The sequence below is a fragment of the Pipistrellus hanaki genome, assembly GCF_964339955.1.
Source record: "Pipistrellus hanaki genome assembly, chromosome: 2".
NCBI lineage: Eukaryota > Metazoa > Chordata > Mammalia > Chiroptera > Vespertilionidae > Pipistrellus > Pipistrellus hanaki.
Window position 1 is genome coordinate 30,423,824 of NC_140504.1, and position 27,788 is coordinate 30,451,611.

Consider the following 27,788-nt stretch of genomic DNA (forward strand, 5'->3'; position numbering starts at 1 on the left):
CCAGAAATCCTAATACTCTGACATACTAAAATACATGTTACATTTTCAATATTGGTTATTTTAAGTGGAAGTGGAATATAATTCTTGGACAGGCCATATGTCTTGATACTGGGTTTGGAAACTATAGGGAACTGAATTTTCTTTCAGTGTCAAAGAAAACATGCCTTAGGTTCTGTAGTTTATTTACTCAGAAAAATATCTTTCAAGCAGGTTATCTTGTGAATTTCAAAGCGATTTTGTTGTCTGCAGGTTCTTGATGTCAATCTTAAGCCTACAAGCTCGAGGTCTCCTCAGGGCTGTGAAGAATCTTGGGTAGAACTTTCTCATCTTTGTAGATGTGGAGTTGTAAGTGACTTTTACCAGGCTGGCAGATCTCCTGCTTACACAATAGGTCATAATATGATTGATGGTTACGTTTCCTAGTGGTTATTAACAGGGCAGGCATTTTTCTTTCATGTTGGTATTAGTTTTGCTGTTTGTATCCAAAAGAATATAGGCTGTGAGATCAGAGAATGGACAAGACAAATGTTCTAGGTAAATTGCTCTAAGTCAGGCAGGGAGGGACAGAGACATCATAATTCTAAGGAAAGAGTTATTTGAAAGGCATAACAGAATCACTTTATCTTTGATGTAGATTAAACTGATTATTACCTAGGAGAAGAAGAGCAAGGCTTTTAAGAAACAGGCCACAGAGAGGAATAATTTCATAGAAAAAAATATGCCTGGGGATTCTAAGAAGTCACAAGATAATGTAACAATACAGAGTTCCGAAGAGTAATAAAAACATATAAGAGAACAAACTTTTAAGGACATAGTAAAAAGTGTTTCATACCTTTGGACAGCTCTCATGCCCTGAATAGTGTCCTTTGAGTAGCTGTGTTATCACCAAAAAATAAGCAACAAACTTTCAAGCTTTTCTCAGGTTTCCCTTCCATCATTTTCCATACTTTGTGTAATTTTGGAAATCCTCTCATCCTTCAGTATCTCCTCCCTTAGTTACTTTATTGTCTCCCTCCTTTCTTTCTGCAAAAATTTGCTACCACAGTTATTTGTCTTTGTATTTTATCCTGCATTATGAAATAGTCATTTATGTCTATTTCTTTCATTAGGTTTTTTAAAGAAAATATATTTTATTGATTTTTTGCAGAGAGGAAGGGAGAAGGATAGAGAGTTAGAAACATCAATCAACTGCTTTCTGCACCCCCCTACTGGGGATGTGCCTACAACCAAGGTACAGCCCCTTGACCAGAATCGAACCTGGGACCCTTCAATCCGCAGGCTGATGCTCTATCCACTGAGCCAAACTGGCTACAGCTCTTTCATTAGGTTTTGAGATGTCCTTTGTGGTGTCTATGATTGTCTAGCTTAACATAACTCAAGTAATGAGGAAATGTTTTTCTGTTTTGTCTTTAAGTGGAATGGGAATTGATAATACAAGTTGACAGAATAGCCTCTGCTTGCATAGTTAGTACTTACTTGTGGTTATTAATATTTCACTTTACCTATGTGCATGATTCAAAGCAAGGTCAGGTTTCCTCATCCGTAGATAGCATATAACAAGCTTCGTCTCAATAAAACTTGCCACGCTTGCGATATCTTCAGCTGATGCTTCAAATGGTTTTCCCAGAACTGCTCCTTTGCTGCAAAGCTTAAACAACACACACAATACTTTAAATATCCTAATAATATTGGGATATAATTTATCTTTTAAATAAGCAAAACACATATATGTACACATACTTTTACCAAACTATAAGTAAAATAGTAGTGTTTTGATTATAAATTAAATAAATTGTTTCTGTTCACTATTATGTGACTATAATGGAAAATAAGTAACACATTTTATTGTAAAATGCTTCCTGTAAAATATTTCAGAAGTATGATATATTTTAAAGGAGTGTCAATTGCTAGGAATGTCTGTTTTAAAAATAAAGCACACAATAAGAAAAGACATTAACAGAAAACCAGGTATAAATCATATTAAATACTAGTGCTTTTATGAAAACCCAGCTGAGCAATGATCTAGCACACTATCAAGTTTGATTTAATATAATAAGAGGTATCGGAAGTAAACTCCTAGGAGCCATTAACATGATCAGTGATTAATTTGAGTCTGAATCATATTCTCTAGGATGTTATTGAAAGAAGAGAAGTAAAAATTTATTAGAATTTATTGGCAGAGGCCACAGTATCTGCAAAACATGGCCAGAATGTGGAATTCTTAATAAAAATTCCAGGAAGTCAATGGTTTCTGGACACTATGAATAAACTATAAAGAATAAATAAAAATTTTTGGAGAACCCCAAACACTAAGAAGTGTCAATAATATGACAAGGGTAGATCAGCACTTTCTACCCCCACCTCATAATTTTCTACTGTTCCTTCCATTCAAGGACGATGGGGAAGAAAAAATGCCACCTTCTGTGTAGGACCTTATTCAGGATATCTGCATCTTTGCTCTTTTCTATTGTGTCTTTTCGTTTGCTATTATATCACAGTATTCACTTTCTAGAACGTCTTTTAAAAATATATATATTTTATTGATTTTCCACTGAGAGGAAGGAAGAGGGATAGAGAGCTAGAAACATCAATGAGAGAGAAACATCGACCAGCTGCCTCCTGCACACCCCCTGCCGGGAATGTGCCTGCAACCAATATATATGCCCTTGACCAGAATCGAACCTTGGACCCTTCAGTCCTCAGGCCGACGCTCTATCCACTGAGCCAAACAGGTTTCGGCTAGAACTTCTTTTTTTAAAATTTTATTTTATAGTTTAAAGTATTACAAATAGTAGCACATAGGTCTCCTTTTTATCCCCATTGACCTTCCCCTAGCCTCCCCTACCCCTCCGGCACATGCCCAAATTCTAGAACTTCTTGAATGATTTTTACCTTCTAAATAAAATCAGCATGATCTTTTTCAAGTCTTAAGTCCCCAAACTTCCTGGACTCTTGATACAAAAGTTTACAGAAACAGCAAAGAAACAAACAAGCCACACATTTTATTATATATATTCTTTGCCCCTTCCTGTCTGTACTCCTCTTTAATATGGTGGAGGAGACACACGTCAGTTCCCAGTTCCCAGGCACACTTCCTGTGGGATAATGTGGACCATTTAGGGAGGAGTTGGGGAGTAGCTTCCATGAGGGCATTCAGATCCTACAGAGCAAGAGGAAGCCAACTTTCAGATTTAATAATATTGAAGGCTTTGTCTGTGACCACCAAAGCCAAGTGAAGAATTAGATGCCTTATCTTCTAATGTCTGCAGTATTTTCTACTTCTATGAGACCCAAGACCAGTAAAGAAATAAAAATAATCAATCTTAACACACTGAAGGGAGTACTTCATAAAACCCAACTGTAAGACAGCACTGAGAGACAAAGGTAATTTTTCAATTCACATTAAAATGGGAAACAGGCAGCTTGCTGGGTAGGTTTTTATGTATATTTGTAGTAATCTTGTTTTATCAATCAAGTATTGTAAGATAGAGGACTTCATTGATTTTATCAAAGATAACTTTATTTGTTTTTGACAAAGTGGTACATCTCTGAATTAAGCTTTGAAATAAGGCAAATATGTAGAGAATATGTTGAATTTAAAGATAGGATCATAGTTAAATATAGACAAAATACTGATATCATGATTATAAAAAACAGTCCAGATATTATACTGAATTTTAAAATTTCTATGCAGACATTTTGTAAAGACTCAGAAGTTAATTCCCTAGAAGATGGAGGACTTTAATATGGTCTAAATTTGCTTGAATGTAGGAAAAATGATTTTGTTAAAGTTATAGTTGTCTAAAACTATATACTAAGTATTTAATGAACTACATTCTGAAGATAAGAAAATAGACACTTTTACACCACCTGCTATGTCAGTGAGAAGACTTTGAGTTAGGAAAAATAATACTAGGTGTTAATTTTTTATGTCAAAATGAAGCCTAAAATATCTTTTAATCAAGAATGGACAAATTAAAAGCATAATATTAAAGGGAAAAAGCAGTGAAAACCCTTAGGGGTGCAGTTGTTTCGATAAGGAGCTAGATATTGAGATTTCAAAAGTAAAATAAAACCACAAGCTCAAATTTTATAAGAAAATACTTATTTTACAAACTGTATTTGATATTTTTCTGAAAACTAGGTGATAATACTTTATGAAATACTTTTTTCTTAAGTTTTTCTGTTATTTTAAGTAATAAATATCAAACCTATTTTCAGAAATTGTTGCACACAGGAATTTCAAGGTTTGTTAAAAACACAGATACAAATAACATACATCCTACTAATAAGATAAGTAACCAATTTAAATATTACATTGTGGGTCCTATTCTTAAAAATTCCAAACATTTAAAAAAATTAGGATCATCATTAGTAAGACTGATATTGCTAATAGATTCTCCCTTAATTAAATATTGTGCGGTGAATGTTTGCCAACTATATTTCTTGGACATAATTTTGAGTGATCTCTAAAAATCTCAGAGAGAACAATAAATATTTAAAAGCATAGCATCATCTGAGTTGTTAAATATTAAATATAATCAAATTAGGATATATTATACACCCAACTAGTAATTCTTAAGGTTTTTATATTGTTTTTTAAATTAAACTATGGAAGATTTTAAAAATTGAAAAGGCAGTATTCTTTTGGTTATTTTGAAAAAGTGAGATTGAGGAATAGAGGAAATGAGATTCTAAAGAAATTAAAAATTATATATGTGTAAATTTTAAATTAGAAGCAAAAAGTAAAGAATTAAGTGACAGAGTGAAATCAGAAATGTGGAGACAATCTTTAAAAATGAAAGATATTACACCCCTTTGGAGGGAGGTCTCCTGCTCCCATGGCTGCTTCGCTTCCCACGCCCAGTTCAGATTGAGACCCAGGTAACAGACAGAGACTTGGCCCAGCTCAGATGGAGACCCAGGTAACAGACGGAGACTTTGCCAACAGCAGCTGCCCTATATCAAAATCTAGCATAGTACCAGGAATGCTCAGGACCTACTCAAGAATGCAAATAATCCTTTCCACTAATATTTACAGGGTAAACTAATATTATTGTTAGAGTATTAAATTTGACAGTAAAATAGTAATCAAGTTTTCAATTTCTATTAAATTGGTTAATAGAAATTAGTGAACATCCAAGAAAAATTTAAGTGTACTGGACAAAAAGCTGTTCCTAAAGTATTAACTAAAATCTCTATTGGTAGTGCATCTCACGGTAAAATTGCTTAACATGAAATGAATGTAAATCAGTCTTATTTTTGTGCAAAAACTTAAAATATAAAGTTATCAAAACTGCATTACAAAACTTACAAAAGCATCCATTAAAAACAAAAAAGGAAGGATAATAGGGTAATATCATGTAAGGGAAAATACCTGTAAGTAAATTACATCTAGAAAATTTTTACTGTAGAAAATTAATTTTCATTTGTAATGCTAACAGAAGACACCCATGAAAATCACACATGAAAATCACCCATGGTGTCAAAACAAGCCAAAGGAAAATCGTTTGGGCAAAAATAAAAAGGATCCCAAGTCAATTTTATAAAAAAAGATTCCTTTATTAACTTTTGGTCAAGAACATGTTTATATATTTTCAGAAAACTACTCCAAGACCATGGGGATTCCTGCAACAGAGAGGAGTTGTCAGGTCTGCTCTAACCATGAAGACAAGAGGAGAAACAGCCCAGAGATGGAAGACGCTAAGGATGCCTGGCCACGCTGGCAGTCAGCAGCTGTGCGTTGCTGCAGGTTGCCCAGGACCAAACCAGAGAGGGCCAGACCTACATTGCCACCATCTGTCCATCATCCAGATATCATTGCTGGCATGTACATATAAGGAACTATTTGACATTGAAACTGGGTCTCAGAACTGTTGGACTCTGAAATTGGGACTCAAACATTTTTTTGTTAGTATATGATTATTTCTGGTCTGTAGTTGCAAGATTTTTCAAAGAAAACAATGGGGAAAAATGGTTATAGAGATAAACAACCATTGAACAGACTGTCAAACTATAGTGGGAAGGCAAGGGAGGTTGGGAGCAGGGGCTGTAAGAGATCAACCAAAGGACTTGTATGCACACATATAAACATAACCAATGGATACAAGACATGAGGGGGGGGGTAGGAAAGGCTGGGGGGAAAAGGGGGGAAAAAGGAGACATATGTACTACTATTTGTAATCCTTCAAACAATAAAAAAATTCAAAAAAATAAAAACAAAAAATAAAATAATAAAAAAGAAAGATATTAAATAATTCATTACTAATGAATTTTTATAATTTCTAAAAGATTTTCATGCACATAATTAATTTAGTATCTTAGTATCTCCATTAAGCAGATAAACAATCTGTTCCATTTGATAGGTATTAAAACCCATGCAAATAAAAGATTAGTGATTAGCCCCAGTTCATAGCAGAGGCTAGAACTATATTTTTAGTTTTGTTTTTAAAGAAATCTTTATTGTTGAAAGTATTACATATGTCTCCTTTCCCCCTAATGCCCTCTCTAACACTCTTTCCCCCCTAAACTCTCACCATTCTAACATCTGTGTCCATGGGTTATGTACATACACACATGAGTTCATTGGTTGGTCTCTCCCCCACCCTCCTCCGCCCCCCATCACTCCCTCCTCTGCATTCCCTCTGAGATTTGACAGCCTGATGGATGTTTCCATGTCTCTGGGTCTATTTTTAAAAAACATATATATTTTATTGATTTTTTACAGAGAGGAAGAGAGAGGGATAGAGAGCTAGAAACATCGATGAGAGAGAAACATCAATCAGCTGCCTCTTACCCCCTACCGGGGATGTGCCCGCAACCAAGGTACATGCCCTTGACCGGAATCGAACCTGGGACCTTTCAGTCCGCAGACTGAGCCAAACCGGTTTCGGCTGGGTCTATTTTTGTTCATCAGTTTATGTTGCTCATTAGATTCCACAAATGAGTGAGATCATGTGATATTTATCTTTTTCTGACTGGCTTACTTCACTTAGCATAAAAAGTAGATCCTCGAATTACTTTGGAAATCCATTCCTACATAATGGGATTTTCGCCATAAATCGAACCCACCTACATAAGCACCTACATCACTCATGTGGAGCACATACACAGCAATAATGAAATGAAACAGTAAAAAAAAAAAAAAGTTAAAAGATAACCATTCCTGACCTTTACTTATAAATAATAAAACACTTGTAAATAGTAAAGCATATATGTACATACATCCAAATGACAGAACTTTTTTTTTTTATAATAAATAAATGGGAGATGGCGACATAACCATGAAACGACATTGAGTCCAACATAATCTGAGGACTGTCTGTGCTCTTTCAGTCCGAAGGCCGATGCTCTATTCACTGAGCCAAACTGGTTTCAGCTAACAATTCTTTTTAGTATATGTGCTGCTGAAGCGAGCACATAACAATTCTTTTTAAATACCAAACTAAATGTTCAGACTGAAAGGATCTCAGAACTAATAATTTTCAATTTTAATAAATATCTTTTTATATTCTCTGAACAGGATGGAAAGAAGCTCTACACTGTAGAATAACACCCATTGGTTTTAAGTTTTCTATCATCTTGTTGCATGAAAGAGGAATGAATCAGAGAGCCCATCACTTGCAACTTTCTACACGGTGCCACACAGATCTACTAAAGTGTCTCCATGGGACAGACAGAGTATGTGAAGCTAAGAGATGCCGAGAATTATGTTCACACATCAGCAGACTTAAAAGTACCATCAGGGTTTCAGAAGCAAAGCTTTTCAGCCAAGTAGGCCGTGGTGTGACCTCTATTAAATTAATGGGGATTGAAGAAATGAGGTTACTCCCTGGGTGACAAGCTGTTGAATGACAGTAAAAAGTAATTAATCACTCCTACTCCTATTTGTTAAAATAACTTGCTTCAGTATTTTTTTTTTCCAGGTAGTCTTCAAATAGAGGTGTGGCCACCGTGTGTTCATTCCACTGTATTTCACCTTGATATGACCAGGCAGTAATTTGTTTATACTCTGAAGCATGTAGATGACACCCATTACCTTTAGTTGTTGTTATTGTTGTTGTTGTTGTTGTTTTTTGTTTTTTTTTTGTTTTTTGTTTTTTGTTTTTTTACTGGGATACCCCTAAACTCCATCTATCTAATATATAAAGCAGATTAGAAATGTGGCAGGAGTGAGATAAATTAATACAATAAATCTTCCTTTCTTCTTGCCCCTGCATTTTAGATTATAAAGGTAGTGATTTTAAAATAAATATAATATCAACACTAGGCTAATTTTGAGGTAATTATCTGTATGAGAAAGTAAATATATTATCACATACAAACTTATCTCTTGTACAATAATTATACTAGCTAGCACTTACTGAGTGCTGATATGTGTGTTTGGCATTGTGCTAAGCCCTTTATATTGGTATCTTATTTGATATTATCCTTTATAGATGGTATCTTCTTAAATATTATTACTTCCAATTCTCAAATGTGGAAATTGGGTTTAAGAGAGGGTACCAACTTATCAGACAGTAATTTCTAGAGCTAAGATTCAAAGCCAGATCTGCTATCTCATCCTCATCCAGATCCAATGTTCTTTAGATAGTATGTTCCTCAGCTGGCCATTAATGTTAGTCACAATGAAATCCTGGAACGATCACTGTGAATCCCAAGAGCTATTACTAACACTACCTTCTAACTGATAAACACTATATTTAGACTCATATACTGAGTGGTCTATAGTTATATATATATATATATTTCTATCACTGGACCATTATTAAGGAAAAAATAGAATAGGCAGGAAAAGAGAGAGAGAGCCAATATTTACTGAGCAACCAGGTAAGGAACTTTTACATTTACTAACCTCTTCATTTCTACAATTACCCATTTAATACAAAGAGTTGACTAATTCAAGAAGCAGAGGAGGCTAGAATATATAGAAATGGAGAACTAAATAGTGCATAGGAATGAGAAAACAAACAGATGGTGGGTGTATTATAGGGGGTAAGAGAGTAAACCCTTGTCAAGATCACAGGTGTCCTTGTCTGAGGTCCAGTAATGAAGGCCTTGGCTGGTAGCAGTGAGCAACCTGGATGATGACTCAAGCCAGAACTACCAGTTCCCTAGACTGAGGAGTTTCTGCTGGACCCGTTCATCTCCTTTGCTGAACAGCAGTAAAATGAGAATTAATATTCTGAGGGAATTTGATAATAATTGGGAATCTGTGGGACCCTTGGTTTTAATAAATTAATAGATTGCAGATTTCTTTATTTTCCAGTTGATATTCATGTTACTTGGATGTTTTTCATGCCTCATTTTGTTGAAGTGGGGAAAGCTGGGTTGTCTGAGAGGGTATGTTTTCTTTAGAAATGTTGGGGTAACAATACTAAAACATGCTTTTAACAGGCCGTATTTTTTTTTTTAAGAACTTAAGAATGAAAGGAAATAAAAATCCAATAATCCAAAATTCATTGCCTTCTGATACATCACGAGTTCCCTCCCATTCACTTGATTTCTTTTTCAGTTATCATGGACATTAATAGCAATATTAATTATTTTGTAGTAAACTCCTTTGGAGCAATACATAGTATTTTCCAGTGTATAAGACGACTTTTGAAATGAAAAAATGTCAACTGAAAATCGGGGGCAAAAGACCAAAATTGCACAAAAATTACCTGCAAACCTTGACGGCAAAGTAAGTCTTTTCTTTGAAGTGGGGGGTAGTCTTATACAGCGAATATAGGCCTAAACCTATGTTTTAACTGTAAAATTAGGGGTCGTCTTATACGCCGGAAAATACGGGTAAGTCAGCAATTACCATGAAAATATAGCAAAACAAACTATTCCCAAACTCACTGGCATATACTAATATGCAGTTATTTCTTATCTACGTAGCTGCAGGTTGTCTAAGGTTAAACAAGCCAGGTTATGTTCAGCTGAAGTTGGGCTCAAGATGATAGTTAACTCCAACTTTACTAGGACTTGAAATAGTAGCTATCCGAGACATGTTTTTGTTATAGAAAAGGCAGTAGTGGACAGGGTAACAACTGGTCAAACACATTGAAAGCCTTGCTCATTTCAGGTCCATTAACATTCCACCATAGTGGATCCCTTCTGTTTGCTTCTTGAATTTGAGGATCCAGTTATTTCCATAGGTTTAGGAAAATTTCATCCACTATTTGTTTGAATAGACTCTCCGTTACTTTCCCTCTCTCTTCTTCTGGTATACCTATTATTCTGATAATGCTTTATCTGATGGAGTCAGATAGCTCTCATAAAACGCTTTAACTTTAAAAAAAAAATGCTCAGGTCTCTTCTTCCCTCTGTGTCATTTCTATCTTTGATATCATGAATTCTTTCCTCCATCTGGTTGGCTCTGTTTTCTCTTTTCAGCAGTCCACTCTTAATCTCCTTAAATCCCGAGTTGAATGCCTCATCTCCAGGATTTATGTTTGGTTCTTATTTAAAGTTTCCATTTTCTTGGTAAAGTACTTGTCTTGTTCATTAATTTGTTTTGTTCATTAAATTGTTTGTCTGAACTTTCTTGCATCTCATTGAGTATTTTAAGAACTGAAATCTTGACTTTACTGTCATTTACATCACGTATTTCCATGTGTTACAGTTTGTTTTCTGGAGATTTTTCATTTTCTTTCTGAGTTGCCTCATTACTGTGGTTATTCATGGTATTTGCTGGGCTCCTTCTCTGCCTAGGCATCTATGTATTATTGGCTCTTTTCTAGTAACTGTATAAGAAGAGGTCTTTCTACTATTTTCCAGTAGGTGGCACTGAGTCACAATTTTAACTGTGAAATTCCAAAGCTGACTTCCACAGCTAAAGTCAATATAGCTCCCTTGCTTGGGGATGTGGCTTGTTTTGGCCTCTCAGTAATGGTGACCTGGGACCTCTAGGGGGTCCCCCCTTCATGGGGGGATCAGTCACAGAGGGAAATAGTGACACCAAAGAGACAGGAGGAAAGTTTTGAGAATCTAAGGGGTGGCAGGGCTCTGTGGCTCTGATCCTTTGTTTGGAACACCAACTGCCTGACTGAACAGCCACAGCAGAACCCAGGCACTGTGTCCTCACCTAGGTATTTCGGCTGGCTCAGCCACAGTTTGAACTACACACTGCTGAAGGTGTGCCCACTGAGATACTCTGCTCCTCCTAGCCGAAGGAAGCACTAGCTACAGCTGACTTCCTCCCCTCCCTTGGCTGAGCTGGCCACAAGTTCCTGGCTATAGGGCAGCATCTGTGGCCATCTGAGTTCTCCTCCCTTCTCACCTGCCCTGTTCCCATTTGCCCAACTTTGATGCTTCAATGTGTGGAATTCTCAGGCATGTCTCTATATTGATCAGGGAATCCTTTGTTGAGTTATAGTGGATCAACTTATATAAATTTTGGGAAGAGACCAAGGGAGTCTTTCATGCTGCCATTCCTCGGACATCACTCATCAGAAATAGCTCTGAGATTGTGTCTATAGCATGTTAAATTGTTACATCAAAAAATTTCTCAGATTAAATAAGCTTGTGGATATGCTTGACTGTGGGGCTACTAAAACTATTGAACATACTAAAATCCATATTGCAAATATCTAAGAGGAAGATATGGCATTCAATATTTTACAAACTTATTTGACCATAGAATCCTGTCCCTGCAACAAATTCTTTGTAAAAAGGATATCTCGAGGGCCTAGAGTTTTGTGAAATTCATGTTGGGAAATACTGTCCTAAGGTAAATTCTATCTTTCTTATTTCTGAGTTCAAATGGGACCTGCATCTGTTTAATACCTCAATTTTAAGGTAAATATTTCTAAAAATAATATGAGAAGAGAAAGAAGCAAACTTAGCACATCTGACCCCAAGGCTATCTAATTATATTGTTGATATCAGCTTGTATATCTATTTCAATTTATTTGTTACTTGTGTGACTTTGAGTTGGTCAAATCCAGGCATGTCTTACTGTCTTTTAAAATCCCCTTTTTAAACATTTCAGAGCTATTCAATGTGCATATTTAAAGTAAACAAGAAGTTAATGCTTGCAGATGCCAAGAAAATTCTATTTTTAGTCCAAGAAAGAATGGAGTTCTGGAGTCATTTACTCCACACTGTTTCATCAAGTATAAAATTATGGTTAAAAAAAATTTTTCTTTAAATTAGCAATACCAATAGATACTTCCTTTCTCAAAATGCATTTTTAAATTAACACTTTGATGTTGTGCTATGGAGAATAACACCTTTTAAAAAAGAAACACCCATGAGTCTGGGGCAGTTTTAGATTGGTAGAAAATACTTTTTTCACCTAAAATTTTATAGAATGTTATAAATCTGAAAAAACAATTTAAAACAGCTTTTAACAAACAGATTTTATAGCAATCAGGGATAATAAAAAGTTTAAAGAATATATCATGTGACATAGATGAGAGGAATATATTATCAATATTGTGACTTGTAAAAGTTTGTACTTCAAAATAGGTAAAGGCAAATTCTTCACTAATTTTTCAGGCAAAATATCAGTATGCTTTTTCATAATCCCTCTCTTATCAGCACATCTCAGTGTCCACAGAAGACTTCGTGGGGTTGAATGTTCAGGTAGCAGTGATCCTCAAACCCGTCAACATGGCGGGCAGTGTGTGGTCCTAATTGTAAAAGGCAGCAAGCTCTTCAGGACCTTTAAAAAGAGTTTCTGAAGAGCTGCTGAGTATTTAATTCTGCACTGTTAAATTTATTTCTATGAGGTTTTGGAATTTATATAACACTTCTATGCGTTACCATATTTTCTCTTCACAAAGCTCATAGAGGCAAGTCAGGCAGGCACTCACTCCCATCTTATGGGTAATAAATCTGAGACTGAAAGAGAGCTAGTGACCTGTCCAAGGTCACACAATCCATAAGAGCAGAGGAAGAAATGAAAAAGAATTCTTCTGATTTCAAATTCAATGCTCTCCCCATATCTTTGTATACTTATTTCTGAAATGTTTCTTCAGAAGGTTTGATTCCAAGTATATTGTTCATATTATAAATTAGACTGAAACTCTCTAATGAGTTTAGTTGAAAAATGTAAAGAAGGCGGAGTGGGAGGTGTTTTTTTTAAAAATATTTTTTTTCTGATTTAAATATTTTAGGAGAAAAGAGGTATAAAATGATCAGATGATCAAAATTCTGGAAAGGGACTTTGAAGCAATATTTCTGGACCTATGCAGAGGAAAATAAGTTTTTATAGTACATTCAAATAATTTCTTTATACAACAATAAAACTTTACTTAAAGCACAATCATTGACGTTTCAATGTAAAAGCAGGCATGCTGTTTCCAAGAACTGGTACTGAGACATAACAGAAAGGGGTATTTTTGCTAGAGAACTAATCAGGATTTTAAGGGACATGAGAACTGGTGATAACTTACTTTGATGGCTCTCTGTTCAAGTGCACAAGAAGGAAAGGATCACTTTCTCTCTCACCAGCTAATTCTTTCATATTACAGTTTCCTAAAGGCCCTGTAAAAATGTTTTTCATTTCTGAAAGAAAGAGTAAGATTCACCCAGACAAACAGAAAGTGAGTTTCTATACTGATATTGCTTAGGAAATACAGGTTTAACATGTAGCTATCACTTCCCATCTCCTGTTTGCCTACTATTGATAGTATATGCTGCTAACAGCGGCAGCCCTTAGGAAAAAACGTAGCAAGGTAAAAAAATTCTACCTTGATATTTTAGCTAGTCATTTGTGAGGGGAGAAACTCAGGAGGAAATATGATGATTGTAACACTTCCATAGTGAATTACTAGTATACTACAATGTAACTTAAACTTGTCAATATTTCTTACAATAATAATATCAATTATGCATTGAATATTTTTACATATGCCATGTATTGTGCTAAGCCCTTTACTTGTATTATCATGGGAGATAGGTACTAACATTATTTTCACTTTAAAGGAGTTAGGATTTAGGCTTAGGCAGCTTAAATAACTTTCTCAAGGTCACAAAGCTATAATAAACAGCTAATTTTGCATTCAGATTCACATAACTCAGAAGGCATTCTCTTTACCATTATACTTTTAAATAGTGGTTAAATACGGGGTACTACAGTACTGGCTCCCAGACAGGAAATGTACACATTCCTCTATAGTAATCTACCCCTTATCAGTGATGGCTATTGGTTCACAAGTTAGTACCTGTACACAAAAGTGAAGGAGAGACTGAAGAAAGACACAGGCCACTCTAGATTGGTAGGTGGCAGGTTTAACAACCAGGAAACTTACATGTGAGGTTATTTGGATGACCACAATACCTCTGTACCCACCCGCAAGAATCTTAAAAGTTTTAAAGGCTTTAACAGGGTCCAGTCACGTATTCATTCGGTCCAGATGGTTTCAACAACACGTTAATTTCTCAGGCTTGCACCCTTGAAATAGTCTTGGCTGTGAGAACAGTGGGTACAATGTACATTTCAAGGACAGGGGAAGGCGGGAGGATTTTGATTGTCTGGGTCTAGCTCCCAGATCAACTGGAGGTCATGTCTTCTTGATAACCTCCTCCAACATGAGAAAGTTAAATAACACATGTAGAGGGGGAGAAAAAAGTTTAACACATCATGTTTTTAGGCTAGGGAATTCCTTGGATAAAAACATACCAGTTGCTTAAATATATTTGAAAACTGAATCAATTAGAAACATGCATTAATTCTGACATTAGTTGCTGCCATCTCATATTTACTGCGAGCCATACTGAAGTGATTCTGACCATATAAATTATCTCAACACTGAAAATAATATTCAAAATGGCACAGAGGCCTGTTGGCCAGAAAAGAAAGGTGATATCAAGTATCCACTTTAACTCATCAACTCCCTAATTGTCAGATTTGCATATTATCTTAGTCTCTTTTTACTGCCAAGAAGTGATATCAGAACAAGCCAGATGAATGAGAATTGCTTTTCCCTTAATTAGTATTGCAGACCTTCCTTCTGGCTCCCAGCGAGCCCTGATGCCATGTCACTTTTCATAAACACCCAATGAGCTGCTGCAGATTTTCTCCATTGTCCATCCTTTAGGACTGTCTTTCCCTGTAGTCTATGGTGAGGACGAATAGAGGGAGATGGGTCTGGGGATAAACAGAAGAAAATCTCCTGCCGTTGTTTTCCACCTATTATGGTGGCATTAATTACAAGAACTAGCAAAAGTTTTCAGTATAAATCCATTTTGTAATTCTTGCCTGCATGTGATATCTGAAAGTGCCTATTGTTAATGTCACCCTGAAAATGTTTTAGTTTGTTAAGGAATTTCTCTAGGTGCCCAAATTTATAAAGTTACTGTCTGAAATATGATACTGTCAAAAGATTGACAGTGAGTTGATATAAATAGTTGATATAGTTCAGGTGCAATTCTCTGTATTTCTTGTGAGCTTGACACATCACAAATATCTTATATGCAGTCCTCATTATGACTTGAAATCACTTCTAGGTTCAAGGAGTGCATCATTGACAATGTTATGGTGAGCATAAATAAGGAAAACCATGTCCATGATGAGGTTCTCGTTTAAAATAAGCCAAAATGTTTTTTAAAATAATGAAATTAAAAAATATGCAATCCCCTTCCCAAAAATGAAACCCCAGGGCCACTGATAAAATAATATTGTTTCTTTTATAGAGGGTTACAAAAATTGTATGTGTCTTTTTTTATGCACTAGGGGAAAAAAAAAAAGCAATGATATTATTATACCTTTTCCACGTGAATTTACTGTATCTCCTCTTTATAAGCTTTAGCTGGCCAACATTTTATTTAATTTTAAATAAAAATATTTCATCACTTAGTACTCAGAGTTAACTAAAATAATTGGTATACACTGATCAATTAGTACACATTAAAGTTATAACTCTCAATCAAAAACAGCAAAATACAAATTAAAATAACTCATTTTCTTCATTAACATACTACTAGTTAATAAAGGAGACAATTTTTCCACTCAGTGCATGAGGTGCAAGATCGTGTCAATTTCCTGAGCAAAATTATTCCTGAATAGTTTTTTACTGGTTCTTAATTTTTTGAAAATGTGAGATTATTAGTGAGGGTATATGTAAAAGAAAACAAGCCTGTGAGGAATAACACTATTTTGGGGTTGCTATAATAGATTTAGAAAAGAAAAATACCCGATACCCAGTTAAATTTGAATTTTACATAAACAATAAGTAAATGTTTAGTATAATTATGTCCCATGTATTACTTATTCTATACTATACCACACCATACCATGCCATTCATATCCTAAAGTATCAACAATGTGTTTACCATTGTCCAGTCATGGGATTATTTGCAATTTTAATTTTCTTCCTTTTGATTACCACTCAGTGTGTGGGACTGTTCATGACTTGATTTTCTAGAACAGAACACAAAGTAGGAGACAGAACACAAAGTCTTGCAATTTGGCAGTGCCTTAAGGTAAGAGATTCCCCAGGCCCAGACAGGACTCCTTTTACCAGAATGTACTGAAGACCTTTCAGAAGGGAGGAGTCAGAAAAGAGGGAAGACATTCTTTAGAAGAGCAAGTGGAGAGGGCCTCCTGGGAAGGCACATGGACATCCTTTAAATTGTCAGCTGAGCCCGAGGCACTGGCAGAGTCCACGTCCCCGGTTACACTCCCCCCAAGAAGGCGGAGAGTGTTATTCAGTTTCTGACTTACCTTTGTCCAGGTGTCAGTAGGGGGGCGGGGGGTCTAGATATGTAAATCCAGTAATGCTAGGGCCTAGTTAAGAATGCAAATAAGCTCCTTTAACACTATAAAATAAACTTGCTGCGTGGCTAGGGTGATCGCTGCCTCTCCATCAGAGAGAATGGCGCCCACCTAGCACCCACCTTGATGAATCTATTTCTGCCTCTTGGTCTCTTTCTTTCTTTAATTTCTTAATACCCAGCTCCTCCACTCAGGAACCTGACTGTTTCCTTGTCCGTGATGGAGATGAATGCGGAAAAGAGAGAAACACTCACCGCAAGCAAGTAGTTAGAGACCAGCCAAAGACAGGAGAGAGTCAGAAAGCAGGCAAGCAAATCACAGAGTTAAATAAAGGGTTCTCCTTCGAGGAGAGCAAACCAGGATGGTCTTTCATGTTGAAACTCAGAGGAAGCCATCTCAGTGCCCTTTGCCTGTCATTTGTTTATCCTGTCGGAGACCTAGAGCTGTGTGTGTAATGGGGAGGGAGAAGAAAGGAGGGACTAAGGTGCTGGAAGTGAGGTCCAGTGGAGACACAGGGGTAAACCACTGTGGAGAATTTTGTTAGTTTACAGAAATAGTATCTTAAGAGATCTTTTTCATTGTCAATATTATTCTTGATGAGCAATGGAGGAATCAGTTTTAGGCAATTTCTGATCTTGCCTTGGCTTTAAATTTAAGTGACTAGGGCACCACTAGACAAATTCTGAATGAAATTCTTGATTTATGAACTTATAAAATGGTACTGCAGGGAGGATCATAAGCACACGTCTTCAAGTCCTGCCTGCCAGTTCATGGAGGAGAGCTCAGCATAAACATGCTTGATATCCAAAAATAATCACAGGTCCTAAATTGTGGGGGGAGAAGAGACACACCTATAAAAGCTTGGAATGAAATATTTTTTTTTTATTACAAAACATTCTGCGAGAACAGGCAGCATCCCAGTTCTCAAGGGTTCTATTGTAAAACTTGAGAGAACCAGAGAGCAACCTCAAAACTACTATTTCATAAAGATGTCTTACCTTTCCATTAGTCATTGTTTAATAACAGTCCTTCCTCAAATGTCAAATATCAAAACCTTATCTGGGAATTTATAGTTTAGAAATATGAGTGAGAAAGAGAAAGAGAGAGAGAGAGAGAATGAATCTGCATACACAGTAGCCAGCAGATGCCTGGCAGTGACCGGGAAAACAACTTTAAAATAGACCTGTATTCTGACTCAAATTAAAAATGTCATCTGACCTGTTTATATTCGATTAACTGCTTGTTCCTCATAGCCAGCCAGGCCAGAACTTCCACCACCACTCTCCTCCTTTGCCAAGTTCCTGATTATGTGTTAAGGCTGGAGGGTGTAGGGATTGCTATTTGTCTCCAGCTGATGCAGATTAATAATCGAGACACAGGAACCATTTGGGAGAGTAATGAGCTGCTTCCTGGTCTAAATACCAGCTCCAGGCAATGGTTGACCAAACAAATAAAAAAATCATAAAGAGGTCAAAACTGGTTTGGCTCAGTGGATAGAGCATCAGCCTGCAGACTGAAAGGTCCCAGATTCGATTCCGGTCAAGGGCATGTAACTTGGTTGCGGGCATATCCCCAGTGGGGGGTGTGCAGGAGGCAGCTGATCCATGCTTCTCTCTCATTGATGTTTCTGACTCTCTATCTCTCTTTCTTCCTCTCTGTAAAAAATCAATAAAATATATTTTTAAAAAATCATAAAGAGGGAAATCGAGGCTGCCATTGGATCTTGAAAGAAACAAATTTGAGATAAAAAAGTGCATTTTAGCAAGTAGGTAGTCATTTATGGAACTAATGTCTTCAAGACAAAGACTACCACCAACAATGACAACAAACCAGAATGAGGTAAAAGACGTTGGCTCTGGTCAGATGGCTCAGTTGGTTGGAGCCTTGGCCCATATACTAAAGAGACTGTGTGTTTGATCACCAGTTGGGGCATGTGTGGGAAGCAACTGATGGCATTTTTCTTTCTCACATTGATGTTTCTCTCTCTCTGAAAATAAACTTTAAAGAACTGATGGAGTGTCTTAGCTGGTTTGGCTCAGTGGATAGAATGTCAACCAATGGGCTGAAAGGTCCCAGGTTCAATCCAGTCTAGGGATAGAACATACCTCTATCTTGGTTGTAGGCTCAATCTTGGTGGCCATGTGTGGGTGACAATAAATAGATGTGTGTGTGTGTCTCCCCCTCCTTTCCACTTTTTCTAAAAATCAATGGAAAGCAGAGACTGGTTTGGGCTCAGTGGATAGAGTGTCGGCCTGCGGACTGAAAGGTCCCAGGTTCGATTCCTATCAAAGGGCATGTACCTTGGTTGCAGGCACATCCCCAGTAGGGGGTGTGCAAGAGGCAGCTGATCAATGACTCTCTCTCATCATTGTTTCTAACTCTCTATCCCTCTCTCTTCCTCTCTGTAAAAAATCAATAAAATATATATTTTAAAAAAAAGTTATTTAAAAAAAATAAAAAATAAAAATAAAAATCAATGGAAAAATATCATCACGTGAGGATTAATAACAACAACAAAAAGTGGTGGAGTAAATGAAAACACTACTAGAAAAAGAAAAAAAGCAATGAACATCTGCCAAAATGAAGTGGCTGAGAAGTTAAGACCCAAGTGAAATAGTTGCCTTTTTGTCTTAGGTTAAAGTTTTAGGAATGCAGATGGGTGCAGCAACTGTGGGAAACAGTACTCACTTTCCTCAAAAAGTTAAAAATGAAACTCCCTTTTGACTCAGTAGTCCCACTTCTAGGAATATATCCCAAGAAAACAGAAACATCAATCAGAAAGGATATATGCACCCCTATGTTCATAGCAGCACAATTTACAATAGCCAAGATTTGGAAACAGCCTAAGTGCCCATCAGCAGATGAGTGGATTAAAAAACAGTGATAAGTTTACACAAAGGAATATTACACTGCAGTAAAAAGGAAAGAACTCTTATTATTTGCAATGGCATGGACGGACCTGGAGAGCATTATGCTAAGCAAAATAAGCCAGGTGGAGAAGATAAATATCACATGATCTCACTCATTTGTGGAATATAATGAACAACATAAAGTGATGAACAAAAATAAATCCAGAGATAAAGAAACAACGAACAGCAGTCCAACTTCAGAGGGAAGGCAGGGGAGGGCTTGAGGTTGGGGGAGTAAGAGAACAATCAAAAGACTTGTTTGTGGGCATATTAACATAACCAATGAACAGGAACACTGGGGTGGTGGGGGCTTGTCCTGGGGGGTGGGAGTAACCAGGGAGGGGTCAATGGGGGGAAAAGAAGACATATGTAATACTTTAAGCAAAAAAGAAAAAGAAAAAGCAGAAAATAAAAAAAGTTAAAAGCAACACTGCTAGAACTTACCTTTCATGAAAGATGTCAGTATTTAGTTTCATACAAATACCATTTATTATGCTAAGTAGGTTGTTGTTATTAAGAGTTAATGAATTTTATCAAATGCATTTCTTTAGCATCTATTAAGATGAGCATATGACTTTTTCATCTTAAGCCTACAAATACAGTGTGTAACATAAGTAGAATATCTATGGCAGAGCCTACTCTGCTAAACCTACTCTGCCAAACCACGATCTACTCTGAGAGGCCTTCTACGTAACCTTGTATCAGCTTAGATCTCCCGTGAGGTGTCCCCATAGCACCTTGTACCAGGCCTGCCCCAACATTTGCAGGGCCTGGGGCAAGAATACAAATGAAGGCCCACATTCCATATGTCTAACTACTTTATAAAGCCATAAATCAAGCTAACAAACCATCAAATAAGTTCCATCCTCCTACCTTGACAAATATATCTTTAAAACCACCTGGAAAACTAGGTCCAAATTAGAATTTCCAGGATCTTTGGAGTTCTGCCCTAGAACAATGACTTTGGAAAGAAGTGGCCCCAGCTCCTTGTTCTCAGTCTGGCTACTCCTCTTTCCTCTCCTGCTTTTACCTCCATCCAGAACTGTGAGCAGCTTCTCTAAGGGAGTGGGGACAGCCCAGATGATGCATTCAAACCCTGTTCACAACCTCCCCAAGCACTGAGTTTGTGTGTCCACCAATGGACATAAATACAACCTCTATTTTCTGGAGGGTGGATCTAGAAAAGTCTGCTCTGGTCCTAGAAGTGGATTTGAACTATTTGATCAAAGAATTCTGGCATCCCTGCTACCCTGAGGGAGTCTAATGGGGATTATGGGCTCCAAAGGGGAGTACCCAGGATGCCCCACAAATTCCCACGATCTCTTTCCCTGGTGAGAAGGGGAACAGATAGAGAAGGGCCAGAGTGGAGTCCTTTGCAACCTTAGGCCAGGGGCAAGTAGTCTTTTATTGCCAGAGTCTAAGGGTAGTAGTGTCTTGGACCATCAAATCATAACACATAACAGTTTATCTTCTCTTCTTTATTCCTTATTAGACTTCAGATCCCCTAAGGGCAGAGTTGTTCATTTTTGCATCACAAGTTCCTAGCATAGTACCTAGTATCAATTAGGTATTTATAAATATTTTTGAAATGAAAAAAAAAAATACTAGTCATTTTAAAACGAAATTATGTAATTTAAAGTATACCTATGACATTTATAAAAATTGGAATGTTTTAGAGATTGATAAATAATTCTAATTAAAAGTCAAAGTTTTATAGGCTTCACTACATATAAAACTAGAAATAAATAGCGTATATATGCATAATTCATACATATGGAAACTTAAAAATCCTCTTAAATGCTAATTGAGAGAAGGAAATATGGAAAGATACTTAAATATCTATATTTTTAATAGTTTAAAATATTTTAATATTAAATCTATATGTATATAATATTCTTAAAACATTCTGTATAAGAAAAAATCTGGAAACATTTTAAATCAGTGCTAATTGGGAATGGTTAAGATATATCAAGTTGATGGTGTACTATTAAGCTCATGAAATTATAGTAATAAAGATTAGTGATAATATGAAAACCATGCACAATATAATTTTAATTGAAAAAATATAATATAAAATGTATACCATATACTTACAATAACTTAAAGTTATTTTTATATTTGAACAAGATGGGGAAAAACAGAAAAATGGTAACATGAAGAAAGATGGTAGAATTGTGATCCAAATTTTTCTTTTTTAAAATATTTTACTGATTTTTTTACAGAGAGGAAGGGAGAGGGATAGAGAGTTAGAAACATCGATGAGAGAGAAACATAGATCAACTGCCTCCTACACCCCTCCGCACTGGGGTGGTGCCTGCAGCCTGGGACCCTTCAGTCCACAGGCCAATGCTCTATCCACTGAGAAAACTGGCCAGGGCCAAATTTTTCTTTTAAAAATAGTTTAATGATATGATAACAAAGCTTCTGTCTAAAAATAAAAAATAATTTAATAGTATTAAATAAAACCACTTAATAGTGAGTAGATTTTTAGTGCCAAAGTATATTTCTTAAAAGTTAATGCCTGCCTTTAATTAGTTTGCTTACTCATGCTCTATACTTTCATGTAGCTTTATTTAGAAAAGTAGGTTAAGTGAATATATATAACTATATACATAAAATATATTTTCATATCTTTTTTTGATGTTTTGAATTTAGACATATTGTATTGAACTTTAAACTTTTCTTTATGAGAATTAAGAACTTCTGGCCTGAAGAAAATATTCATAAATGTTTTAGATACAAGGTGCTATCCTGTAGAAGAGACTTTGTTCATTCATTCATTCATTCATTCATTTAAAATATTTCTTAAGAGCCTACTGTGTTTCAGGAGCCTGTGCTGGATGCTGGAGAAGCAGTAAAATGGTCAGGCGAGAGCTGACCCCATAAGCTACTGTGACATCCTGATGGGAGAGAGTATAACAAGAGGATGGAACATTCAAGAAGGCAGATTTCAGTGAACTCAGAGATGTTTAGGGATGGACAGACTACCTATAATGAAGTGAATTTCTTTTCAGGCTGCACAACCCACTGGAGGGGATGGTACTTTAAAAAGAGATTCACCAGGGAATGTATATGCACATATGAATAGACCAGGGACACAAACAGTAGTGTGGTGAAGGTCTGGGAGCTGCCCATGTGGGGTGGAGAGAGTCAATGGGAAAAAAGGGGACATCTGTAATACTTTCAACAATAAAGATAATTTTAAAAATATATTTGAAATAGTAGATGTGTAATTGGACCAGATAACTTTTAAACTTTGAGATTTCCTCTATCTCATGCCCAAATCAGAGATAAGCTTTCCAGATTAAAAATGAGACTCAAACCAGAATGAGTTTGGACATAAGGGAAGAGCTTACTTTTGGAGCAATAATTCACTTCTGGTTGTGACTAAAAATTAGTTGAAACAGTGAAAGCGGACCTGAAAACACACAACTTGTGTGACCCCATCTCTCCTCCTCCAGAGACAGGAGGCCGCACGTTTATCTCGGCTTAGCTACTGAAATGTTATCTGTGGATAGCTGAGGAAATTAGTACCTAAAAGAAGCTTTGGGACAAAACTGGGAGGCAGAGGAAGCCATGGAGTTAACAGCAGAGATGAAGAGTGTGACCTTGGTGTCAAGGACAGCCACCAGTGAAGACAAGGGTGAAAACCCATTTGTTTCTGCAGGAAGCGAGCCAGAGGAAGTACCGGACAGGGGAGTCTCTGTGGCTTGAGGGGAGCTGAAGAAATGGTGGTGGCCCTGGCCAGTATTGCTAAATGGTTGGAGCATTGGTCTGCCCACCCAAGGGTCTTGGCTTCAATTCGCCATTAAGCTGGGTTGCAGGTTTTTATCCTCGGCCTGCTTGGGCGTGAATGGGAGGCAACCAGTCGATGTATCTCTTTCACATCAATGTTCCCTTCCCTCCCTCCTCTCTTCTTCCCTCCCACACTCTCTAAAAATCAATGGAAAAACATATCCTCAGGTGAGGACTAACAAACAAACAAACAAAATAGAAATGGCTGTGGCAGTTTGTATTGGAGTGTGAAAAGCAAGGATGAGGAGCTTTCATGGCCAGGGGTATATACAGTAAGCCTTGTGGAAATGGAGAGTGAGAAAGGCACTAAAGGGAAAATGATGAGCAAGAGGGAGGGAAGACACTGGGCAGCAGGCAGGCAGAAGGATGTGGGGAAGTGCCAATAAATTGCAGAAGTGTGGCTCCTCCTGGAGCCAGCAGTGCAGCCCTCTCTGCAGAGCAGGGCCAAAGGCTTGGCTGGGATTGCGAGACCCGTGCGGAGACTTCTGACCCAAGCAGGTCATAAATTGTGGCTCACACTCCTAGTTTCTCAACTGTGCTATGTACTAAAAAGCCTGCTGTTAACAAGTGCTACAGAATGCCTGCAAAGAACATTCCAGAACAAAAATAAAACGAAAAAGATGAAACCCAGATTTAAAAAAACCACCACCTTACATGTAGGAGTCAAGGTTGGTTTCACAGATACGTATCATGCCACCTTGAGATCAGAGACAGAGCAATACATTCTCATTCAAGAAACTGAGACTTACTAGTAGAGCTCACTGAGATTGGATTCGAGGAGCCAAGATTTAAAACTCAGAGTTTCTGACAGCAATTCCTAAATGCCCCCCCCCCCCCCCCAGCACCTGGATTGCTGCAGCATTTACCTGTCAAGGAAAGCTCCTGTAGTTTGTCAAGCTCCTTGGAAATTTGTAAGTGCTTCTTTTGTTAATATGTTTAAACTAATAAATTTAACATAGGAGCAATAATTTATTACAGCACAAGGGTATGGCAAAAGTAGGGATAGTGCATTACCACAAATTTTTGAGAACTATAAGTGGGATAACAAATTGAGTGGGAAGATTGTAATTGATAGAATATAAACACAATCTAGTTTTCTTGTGAGCAACTCTCTTTTATGAATAAAGTCTGCCACCTTTCCCTCGGTCTGACATCATAATGTTGGTCTTAGGAGGATGGGAGGATATTGACAACTCACCTTGTGTATCACCACTAACGGGGAAAAAGGTGCTCAAACAATATGTCTTGTTAATATGTACCTACCACCATCACTTCTGCATATAGAAGATAGAATATATTTCTTTTTCTTTTTTCTTCTGACTTAGCTCATTTTTGCCATTACATACTTTAATATTTTCCTTGTAGCTTTCTTTACCCTTAAAACTAAGAACATCTGTAATCAGTAGCTTTAACTTAGGAGAATGTAAGAAAAAGGGGGTGTAAATCCATTAGTAAAAATTCACAAAATGTTGATACTTTTAACATAATCACTTGTTTATATAATCATTTGTTTCTTTAACTCGTTGCACCATTGCTTGCTTCCAGAATGGGTTTAATTTAATGTGTAGAAATGGATTTGGCTGTCTTCCACTTCTTAGGGAAGGCCCCTCTCAGTCACTGTTTTTGGAGAATGTCACTTCACATCAAGGGGATATTAGCACCTGGCTTTTCCCTTCATAATTACCTGTTTGTATCAGGGTTCTAATTAGAAAATTTGCTAATATTTGTTTCCTCATTATGCACTGAGGTCAAGTTGTCATTTTGTGTTAGTAATTTATTTAATTAGCCCAAAAGTCAACATGTTTTCATATAGAATTCTCTGATAAGACAATAACTAGACAAAGAGTGGGCTCTAGAGAAATATTTAAATACAGTGTATAAATGAATGAGGCTCAGTGGAACAAGTAAAGAAATGGAGAAAAAATGGTATTTAAAAAGAGAAAGCCAAATCTTTTAACGTACAACGAACTGATTTTAAAATCATTTTCAAAGAACTAGTCCTACATTTGGGAAACTGCAGACCAGGCTAACTCCATGCAGATGCAGCATCAAGATATTAGAGGGCAATTTTCCAAGGATCTCAAACTTCTTTTGCATGTCTGGCCAACAAGGTAGTCTTTTCAAGGAAGTGTGTATATTGAGCAGCCTTGGAAGAGAGAGGCAGTGTCTCCCTCCAGGAGAAAAAGAGAGGCGTGCTTACTGACCATCATAAACAATTCAGGTTCGGTGAGCTGGAGGTTCCTCTCCTACAACGCAGTCTATGATACATGCAGGCATCCATCAGGCTCACCATGGGACTTGGAGACAAGGGAAGCTGATGCAAATGTGATGATGCTTATGCTGCTGCTGTGCCCTGAATAATGAAGCCCTTTGTTTCTGACCCAGGAGTCTCATGTCTTCCATTGCCATCCATGACCTCCAGCGGGCTGCCCTGTTAGCTTGCAAGTCAGATAATGTCGCACCGCCTTCACAGTCCTTGGCGAGCCAGTATTCAAAAGACAGGGGGAGTTAGCACATACTCTTTTTTTAAAAAAATATATATTTTATTGATTTTTTACAGAGAGGAAGAGAGAGGGATAGAGAGTTAGAAACATCGATGAGAGAGAATCAGCGATCAGCTGCCTCTTGCACACCCCCTACTGGGATGTGCCTGCAACCAAGGCACATGCCCTTGACCAGAATCGAACCTGGGACCTTTTGGTCTGCAGGCCAATGCTCTATCCACTGAGTCAAACCGGTTTTAGCAAGCACATACTTTTGTCTCCATTAGGCAGAGGGTGTGGCAGGCAGAGTAATGGCTTCCCAAAGATGTCTAAATCCTACTCCCTGGAACCTGTGAGGAAGTTATGTAACATGGCAAGGAGGATTAAGGTTGCAGATAGAAACATGGTGGCTAATCAGCTGTCTTTCAAATAAAGGCCTAGTGCATGAACTATAGGCCTAGTGCATGAAAATAGTGCATAGGGGGATGAGGGGTCCTCAGCCAGCCTGCACCCTCTTAGGGGATGTCTGACTGCTGGTTTAGGCTGGATCCTGGGGATCAGGCCTAGGTAAACCATAATCGTATCTCTCTCTCACAATCCTGGACCACTGGCTCCTAATCACTTACCTGCTTGCCTGCCTGCCTGGTGGTCCCTAACTGCTCCCACTGCTGGACTGGTTGGCCCTAACTTCCCCCCGCTGCCGGCCAGGTCACCCCCAACTGCCGCCTCCCTGCCGGCCTGGTCACTCCTAATTGCGCTTCCCCCTCCCCACCCTAGCCAGCCAGCCTGATTACCCCTTACTACCCCCCCCCCCCCGCCAGTCTGGATGCCCCAAGTGCCCCCCGCTGGACTAGTTGCCCCCAACTGCCCTTGCTGGCCTAGTTACTGTTCACTGCCCCCCGCCCCCCGCCCCCCGCCCCGCACCAGCCTAATCACCCCCAACTGCCCCCCCTGCCAGCCTGGTTGCCCCAACTTCCCCTTTCTGCCAGCCTGGTTGCCCCAAATTGCCCCCCTTGCCAGCCTGGTTGCCCCACACAGCCTGCTGTTTTGTCTTCTCTCACTAACTCCCCTGCCAGCCTGGTTGCAGGCAGCCATCTTGTGAGGTGTGAGGGTTAATTTTCATATTACCTCTTTATTATATAGGATTATTTGAGTGAACTCAATGAAATCCTAAGGGTTCTTTGAATGTGGAGTAGGGAGGGAAAAGAGAGAATGTCACAGTCAAATTTAAAGATGCTACACCGTGGATCTGCAGATGGAGAAAGGGGCCATGAGCTAAGCAATGTAGGCAGCTTCTGGAAGCTGGAAAAGGCAAGGAAATAGCTTCTCCCCTAGAGCCTCCAGAAGGAACACAGCCCAGCAGACACCTTGATTGTAGTACAGTACAACTCTGAGATCATAAATCATGTTGTTTAAGCCACTAAATCTGTGGTAACTTTTTATAGCAACCACAGCCCAGTACTACAGGACAGAAAAAGTTAAAACATTTCTAACAGGGAAAGTTTTGTTTTTTCCTTGTTGCACATCTGATTTACGCTTATCCCTTGGGCCTCATTATAAATATTGTACCTTTCCTAGTAGAGTTCCATGTTCACTTTGAAGTATCCCCCTCTAGTTATTACCTATCATAACACTATACTTTGTGTAGCACTCTCTACAATTGTAATAAAGATCAAGTGTTGTTGTAATTTTTCTTCAGCTAAAACATTACATATATATTGGGTTAAGATTGCCAGTTATCTTTGTCTATTATCTTTTTTGGTGACAATACATGTTTTATTCCAAGACTATGTTTTTCCTATATTTTTAATTTAAAATGTCCTTCAAATGGAATTATGTTTGTTAAAAGGCAGTGTTTCCTCTTTTTTTTTTTTCTCCCCTCTTTTAAAG

At 37.6% G+C, this 27,788-nt stretch overlaps 1 protein-coding gene across 1 annotated transcript in view; it reads right to left on the bottom strand.

The window, feature by feature from the left end:
• Positions 1–27,788, bottom strand: part of SPATA16 (spermatogenesis associated 16) — a gene marked incomplete at its 3' end in the record, with an annotated part of 192,817 nt that overhangs the window by 144,851 nt on the left and 20,178 nt on the right. The window contains 1 exon segment of the mRNA XM_084874171.1: positions 1,503–1,648. Coding sequence (XP_084730297.1) covers positions 1,503–1,648 — 146 coding nt within the window.